The following is a 7,992-nucleotide window of genomic DNA, read 5'->3' on the forward strand; positions in this document are numbered from 1 at the left end:
AATTTCTATAGTTATGTTTACCAAATCATAACTAGAACAAGAAAAATAGAGATCTTTGTAAGCTTACCATGTAGTAGTTTTGAAATGTGCCGCCTGTTTCAAAAAAACGTGCAACCGCAAAAGCTAGGTCCTCAACAGGTCGATAAGGAATTGCATAACCAAATGCAAGGAACCTGTAAAATCAGATAAGACGTTAGATAATTCCACATTTTTTTATGAAAAAAGTTGAACTACTGCACGTCTTTCACATAGACTAAATCAATGTAGTTTTACCATCCACTGTAGTTCTCTGTCCACATCTTCGGCTTGGAAGGGGAATTTGGGGTAAACCCATCACAATAAAATCCATTACATGTGTTTATCTATGTTACACCAAAATGTAATTATTGTTAGACAATAAATTTGTATTTTTAAACTAAAATTTTTGAAGTACTATCTCAAAGATGAGAAAAAATGATGTATAATGAATTAAAATACAGTAATAATCGATCAGTCCACTCCTTTAAGAATTTATACGTTAGCATGTCTGCATAATAGTAGTAGCAGAAGAATTTGTTAAAGCATATTGATATTGAATTAAAGAATTTAACTGACAAATATTGATGATTGCAACTTCTCTCTCTCCCACAACTTTCTTTGTCTGTACCTTCTCTCGTAGCTGTCCAAATTTCAGACAAGTTATTTCTTGGGGGAAAAGGACAACCTCTAACTATCAAAATTACATGTCCAATTACATAACGCTATGAATCCTTTATATCTCCACAAACTTCAAAATCTCTTAGCCTCAACTCACTAAATGAGAGAGTAGAGATATACTCTTAAAATTCTAAAATCTAATGTACTTGTCAAAACATGTCTAGAAATCTAACATACAACATCGTGTACTGTATGTGGACATGGTGGCTTTCCACCATGGTATTCTATAGAATGCTGTTTAGGTGTTTCATGAAAACATATCTAGTGTGTATGGATAATGAATTAATTACGAGCTATTGTCAGGTTAATTCCACTTTATGGAATAACATTTCCTTATTGCTTAAACCTTATAATACTACTTTTGGCTCCAGGAACTAAACCCAATTTTCCAAAAGGAAATGGTTCTAAATCCCTCAAGTTTGTGAACTATTTTGTCTTAAGACAACCTTTTAGACTCCAAAGTAAGCAAAAGGAGAACATATGGAAGAAATTGAATAGGTTGATACTTGACTATCAACATAACAAGAATCCCATGAACTAAAGTCATTATTTGAAGGATGGCCTATTTTGATTTCTTGGAAACAATAATATCGGAGCTCTTTCTATCTATCTAAGATCAAAGAACCAACTTAAATCTCCTTATTCAAAAGATTTCCTACATATATTTGGACATCAAACAACAACTTTATCCCCCCCAAGCACCAGATTAGAAAAGAAATGAAAACATGAACAAGTTTTTCCAAACCAATCAATCCATGTGCCACAAACGAATGTTTACCCACCCAATTCTTCCAACCTATTCCTTTGCAAAAACTTGACAATTCTGCCAACCCTTTAGAAACACTCCATAACAAATAGCAGTCTCTTGGCTATCTCAATCTCCGCAATAGAACCAAATAGTTATTGCCTGATGACTTGTTCTAACGACTTGTAATTTTTGGCCTCAATCTCCATTATTTAGGACCCCAAGCTTTTCACACCATGACCATTAGTGAACTCAAAGCAAATAAGGAATGAGGAAAACAAAAAGAAAACAAAACCACTTCAATTTCGCACAATATACCTGGCAACTAAGGCAAAGCATTTATGTTTTTATACTCTTCTTCTAATGAAAGGAACGAAATTTTTATGACCAGGCAATCTCCTTTTATACCTCAAATTAATAAAAGGAAGATAATAGATGCATTTGATAGCAAGTCTTAGTGATTCCTATAAAAAGACCCCAAAGGAACAACTAATACTCTGAAAACAACCAACGGGCCAGTGGCTTAGCGGTATCAGACCCTTACTTCCCAAAGGGAGGTCAAGGGTTCAAGCTTCAGTGGAGGCATGTGTGTGTGAGTACCAACTAAGGAAAAAAAAAAAAATACTTTGAAAACAGACACAAATAAAGGCATCATAGCCTCACCAAAAGTTATCAAAGAGCTATAGTTTGCTTGTCCAAGAAAATTGAATACATAATTCAAAGCACCAAAAATGCCTAAACCATGCCCACATTCCCTAGGACCTATAGTTCTCAACAACGATGGTCTTTAATTATATTAACAAATGACCTGAATGAAAATATTATGAAGTTGACAATAAAAAATAATGGGCTACAAAAGATTTCCTAGATTTTATTTTATTTTTTTTCACAGAATTCCAATGGGAATTGGTTTTAAGTAGTTTTAACTAACGAGATCTAAACTAAATTCCAAAATTCTGATTATATATATTACAAGCAAAATGAGAGTGAACTGGTGCAATAATGCTTAAGAAAGAAAAACAAATTTACAAAAAGCCATTTGATCCACCTTAATTTTATGGATCGTGTTGGAGATGGCTGATTTTGGGGCCAACAGCCAAGGTGGAACCCACATGTGAAGTCTCCTCTTCTTGGCATCCTTGTTTAGAAGTTTGAAGGAGCTGACGTTGCTCCGAAAATAATCAAATGTACACCACTACATAATTCAGAATAACATTGCTGCGAAATTTGAATGCTTTCCATGATCACATCTTCTCTGTTTTTAAAAAATTACCAAGAAGTTTATGACCAACAAATTCAGAACTCAATTATTGATTGTTGTTCACTGAAGATACATTCCTAAGTGGGAAATTTATGTTTTTAGAAAGAAAGATGAGAAACCAACACATTGATAGGAGCTTTGATTTGATAATACTGCATTGCTAATGGCTCACAAATGCATGAAGTAAAAGATTCAAATTCTCTATTTTTAGAGATTCCATGTCAACTCTTCATACTTCTGGCCGCCTTAAGTAACAGCAGCTAGATAATACATTTAGCAGGATATTCTTATGATTCCAATACAATATAAAGTAATTTTTTGCATTTAAATTATAGGGGAAAAGGTGATTCCACTGATATGATATCCACTTACAATTGGATCAGGTGCGTCTTTTTGCACGCACATCACCCAAGGAACAGTAGTATTAAGGCTAACAGCAGTTTCTGCAGCCCATCTGACATATGATTGCCCATCAATTCCGTAGGCCCACTCAACATTTCCATATTCATTCTCAACCTGTTACAGCACAAAATAAGATGTAAATACAAATATAATCAAGTGACCTCAAATTTACAGACACCCTTAGCATTTAACTCAATGTCATATATGGCATAGGGTTATGATTGTCTACTCTATGAAGTATAAATCGGGAAGAAAAAACAATAATTAGATAACAGGACAAAACAGATTGCGTGATTGAATGCAATTATGTTAAGCTTATAAGACTGACAGGAATAGAGATGTCGCTCAGACATGGCACCTTCCCAGGCTCTCAAATAACATGACGATTCAAATACTGAGTGCACAGTAAATTAAGCTACCAACTTAATAGCAAAATTTTAAAAATTATATGTAAATCATGCACACATATTTTTATTTAGATACCGTCCATTGCTTTAATTCAATAGCAAGATTTACAATAATATTGCAAAAATAAAGTAAGTTTCTCCATTAGAGAATATTCCAAACTCACAGAAGTTAATTCTAAGTTAGAATTGCAGAGATTTCTCAATAATCTAATAAAGTAGGATTAAAACAGAATATATGAAGTTTAAGTTTAACAAAACTAGAAGTTAAAATGATGATAGTAGTAAACCTTGATGGCCATGATAAGCCTAAAAGAAATTGTTTCTATCTTTGATCAATTATTCACGAAAAAAGAAAGATTGAGAAGACACTGCTCATAGAATTAAATAGGATGGCAGAAAAGGAGTACTTACCTAAGTGCTGTATGATAATTAAATTCCTACCAAGTTAAAGTCAAAGTTCTGTAAGAAAACTAGGAAGTTGGATACGCTTTGAGGTCCAACATATTTGGTAATGAGGTAAAAACGTCTTCAAAAATTGAATACATCCAGGACAAGGGTGTTCTGATGAATGAGTGGCACTTTTTCTTTTAACAAAAATAAATAAATAAATAAATTTTAAAAAGAAAAATAAAAAAGATCAAATGAGAAACAAATACGTTCGTGGGAAGTTAGAAGTAGCACTTATTAAGAATAAGATGGATGAAGAAGTTGTTTGAGATGGTCTGCCATCTGTAACGTAGACCAAGTAATCAATTCGTACCAAGAAATGATTTAATCCATCCTAAAGGTACTGAAAGAACAAGAAACTTGAGTTGAGGCTGTAGAGAAAATATGATTGCCTTGAATTTTACTGAAAATATGGCTTTATAAAGAGATAAAAAAAAAAAAAAATGGACTGACATAAGCATTCAAGAAAAGAGAATATATATTACACATGAAGTTTGACATGTGTGCATGGTGCATTGAAAAAGAGAGAGATAGGGGAAGGTTTGTTGAAGCATTGTACATGAGAAAATTGGGTGTCACTAATTTAACAATCAGATATCTGAAAGAAAACTATAAGATATGCAAACTTCAAAGTCTCCAGGACCTACATTTTTTTTCCCGTAAATAAGATAGGTTTTCTAGAATTTTCTGTGAAATCAAAATTTAAAGCCTAACGAGGACCCCATATCAAAATTTCTGAAAGTTTTGTATGATTCCCAGCAAAATGGCCATGATAATTTATCTATCATCCCAGTTACGCCTTGATAATTGTCCCATCTCAACCAATGAAGTCATTACCCTGTGTCGTTCCATTAATCGAGGGTGCCAGGAGTGGTTGACAATAACGACTTAATCTTTGGCATTATTTGCACAAAATGGCAACTCTCAGAATTCAAACCCGCGTTTTCACACTGGATTGCCTGTGCATTTACCAATACAGCAAGCAAAGTCCCTCATCTCAACCAATGATGTGGTGGATTAAATCTGAAGTGGGAACAAGGTGTACTTAATATTCCAGTTACAAGATACATAAAAAGTGCATATCATCAAATATATATAAATTTGGTACAACATCAATGGTTAGTTATACATAGTGATTAGTCAGCAAAATGAATTACACAGAAGATAAGGAAACAGGATGTTCATAAATGTTTGTAAGAAGAGTTCAAACATCAAAAAATTTCAGCAATACAGAAGAAACAACCTGAGCAAGAATGATTGGCCCGCCTTGTGATGCAAAGAGATTCTCCTCCTTCATTAAATTAACAATTTTTGCAAGAAAACGTTGCATTTCTGTCTGCACTGACAGTAATACAAACTTTAAAGCAATGTAGGATTTGCATATTTATGTCTCAACTTAAATAAAATGTTCTCAACGTACAAGTTATGTAGAAAAATATGGAAAAGTAATAGTTTATTTATAAATAAATTCTCCTGAACAAACATAACTATTGTGTACCTGGAAAAGCTCGTTTGTTGTCCTAAACTGGATTCCAGGAATGAAGTGTAACCAAATAGGGAATCCCCTGTTCGAAAAGGAAAGAGGAATTGTAAAGGCAAAAACATAAGACCTTAAGAAATTTCGCATGCTAAATTGGAGAAATCTAATCTGCAATTTTGGAGCAAATCACTGTAATCAACTTAGCAACTATAATAATTTTTTCCAGCTGCTGTGGATAAAGCAGAGTGGTTATCCACAGAGTGGCCTTAATTTTTAGGACCAGTAATGGTCTAATGGATACACAGAAACAAACCACATGTTATTTATTTATGATTTAATATGTAAACAAGTCATAAAACTGGCAGATATGCATTTTCAGATATTATCAAGAAGCCAAATGCTTTAACAGAAGAAACCTTACAAACCAAAGAAATAAATGAGGTGTTATATGCCACATGACAAGAAGAGTGAATAAAGAGAAACAGACCCATAATTCCATTCAGCACAAGCATATGGGCCAATCCTGAGATGCACAAAAAGGCCAGCTTCCTGCACTGTCTTCACAAACCTAACCAGGTCAAACCTGCCTTCAAAGTAGTACTACAATATTTCGAAAGAAAACATCAGTAATGATAATGATGACGACGACGACAATGATAAAACAGTCAAAATGCTTCAATTAGCACATATGTGATAGCATTGCTAGTCAATTAGGCAGTTGATTCAATGTGAACTTCATACATCATATGGAAGTAACATTAGCAATTTGTTGCGCAAGGAATAACGAAGAGAAATTTATGGCAAGAAAAATAATACTGAAACATGAACATATCCAAAAAGAAGAAAAAGGATACCATCAATTATAGAAAATGACTTATTCCAAAAGCATAACATTAAAAATGCAGTTACTAAAATATCCTGTAATAGCATACAACCATATAAAATAAATTCATAGAATTTAATTTACTATTTCACTCTAAACTTAAGTGCAGGCAAACATTCATTAACCTCTATTCTGAAACAAAACACAAGAAGAACTTGAACTTTTGTCGACATCACTATAGAATCACCCAACTTACTGAAGGATGGCCTAATGGTACTTCCACGCCTTCCAAAGTAGGAAGGTTGAGGGTTCAAGTCCCCATAGGGACAAGTGAGTGTATGAGTTTGTTTCTTGTCAAGGTAAAAGAATCACCCAACTTGATGACGGCTTCATTTCACAACAGGAACTCACAAGCCCATCCATCCTTGACAACGCACCCACGAAATCTACTAAGAACTATTTTGGACAGTAATAACAATAACAACAATCATCAAATAGAAACATGGCTAACTTTATACCTCTCCCTTCACAGGCTCATGATAGTTCCAGAAAACATAAGTCTCAATCACGTCCAATCCCCCTTCCTTGGATTTCCTAATAAGTTCAGGCCACACCTGAAATTCGTCACAACAATATCAAGCTACATTATCATATTACTCATCATAAGTCTCAAAAAACTTCATCATCATTTGTTGTACTTAGTATATGAATTATGAAATTAAACCCACTTCAGGTGTGCTTCGAGGATAATGTATAGAACCGGACTGCAAAATTCGCCTCTTTCCATCAATAACCAGTGCTCTGTGATCATATGTCACTTGAGTAGAAAGCCCTCTTTCCCAAAAATAACCTTCAAAAACCAAAATTGCCAATAAGAACACAGCCAATATGTCCTTTCTTCCCATAATTCAATTCAGAAAACCAATTTGCATGAAATGGACATAAATGAACAGATTTTCAGAAGTCAAAAACACCAGCAACAATTTATTTCTTTCTTTTTTTATACTCCTATTATCCTATATCTTGTATATATACATATATATGTGTGTGTGTTTGTGTTTGTTTTTATATATATAGAAGAATTGCAAAAGACACAAAGTCTTGAACAATCAATTGTTTCATATGGAATTTTAAACGCAAATATAACATACCCAAGAGGCCAATGGGACCACATTAACAAAGCTTGGTTTCTTGATGAGACGCACTGATAATTCCTCCAGATGCTTTTCAAGAGATGAAGACAAATACAAGCTGCTTCAGTTTATATATGAATTATTATCCTGCACTATCTGCAAAGCTGCTTTATGGTAATACTGAAAAAGACAATTTTTTCTCTCCATTCTATACCCTTCATGTTTTAATCCAACAATTGATAAATAATCCCTACTCGTTATAGTGGGTAACATTTGGATCTAGCTAATTATAAAACTTTCTTTGTTTTTATTTCATTAATTTCCTGGCAAATTTCACATATATTTAAATTAGGGTTACACACCTAATTTGTTTTTTTTTGGAGATTTTGAATCTTCACCATTCACTTTATTTATTTATTTATTTTTCCTTGTATTTTTGTTTGTTGAAAAAAAAAAAAAAAAAAAAAAAAAAAAAAAAAAAAAAATACTACTCTCCTATTTCTCAACACTGTACTCGAAGCTCTTACAAAGAGAGAGATTGTGATACTTCATAGACTAAAGTAGATAAAGATGGCAACAAATATTTGATGAGGTAACT

The 7,992-nt window shown here is 33.3% G+C and overlaps 1 protein-coding gene across 2 annotated transcripts in view; it reads right to left on the minus strand.

Moving 5' to 3' along the window:
• Positions 1-7,375, minus strand: part of LOC132306217 (beta-galactosidase 6-like) — a 31,951-nt gene extending 24,576 nt beyond the window's left edge. The window contains exons 1-8 of one of the 2 annotated variants that reach the window (XM_059803542.1): positions 6,990-7,375; positions 6,780-6,875; positions 5,926-6,038; positions 5,457-5,523; positions 5,202-5,294; positions 3,075-3,218; positions 274-362; positions 68-173 (exon numbers count right to left, since the gene is read on the minus strand). In XM_059803542.1, the coding sequence (XP_059659525.1) occupies positions 68-173; positions 274-362; positions 3,075-3,218; positions 5,202-5,294; positions 5,457-5,523; positions 5,926-6,038; positions 6,780-6,875; positions 6,990-7,166 (885 nt within the window). In that variant the 5' untranslated portion in view covers positions 7,167-7,375. Of the gene's footprint in view, positions 1-67; positions 174-273; positions 363-3,074; positions 3,219-5,201; positions 5,300-5,456; positions 5,524-5,925; positions 6,039-6,779; positions 6,876-6,989 lie in introns of those variants that run through there. The other variant, XM_059803548.1, reaches the window with a different exon arrangement.
• Positions 7,376-7,992: the final 617 nt, after the last annotated feature.

Source organism: Cornus florida, unplaced genomic scaffold, assembly GCF_030987335.1.
Source record: "Cornus florida cultivar Cherokee Brave unplaced genomic scaffold, ASM3098733v1 CherokeeBrave_3.0.0_Hap2_Chr01, whole genome shotgun sequence".
Lineage (NCBI taxonomy): Eukaryota > Viridiplantae > Streptophyta > Magnoliopsida > Cornales > Cornaceae > Cornus > Cornus florida.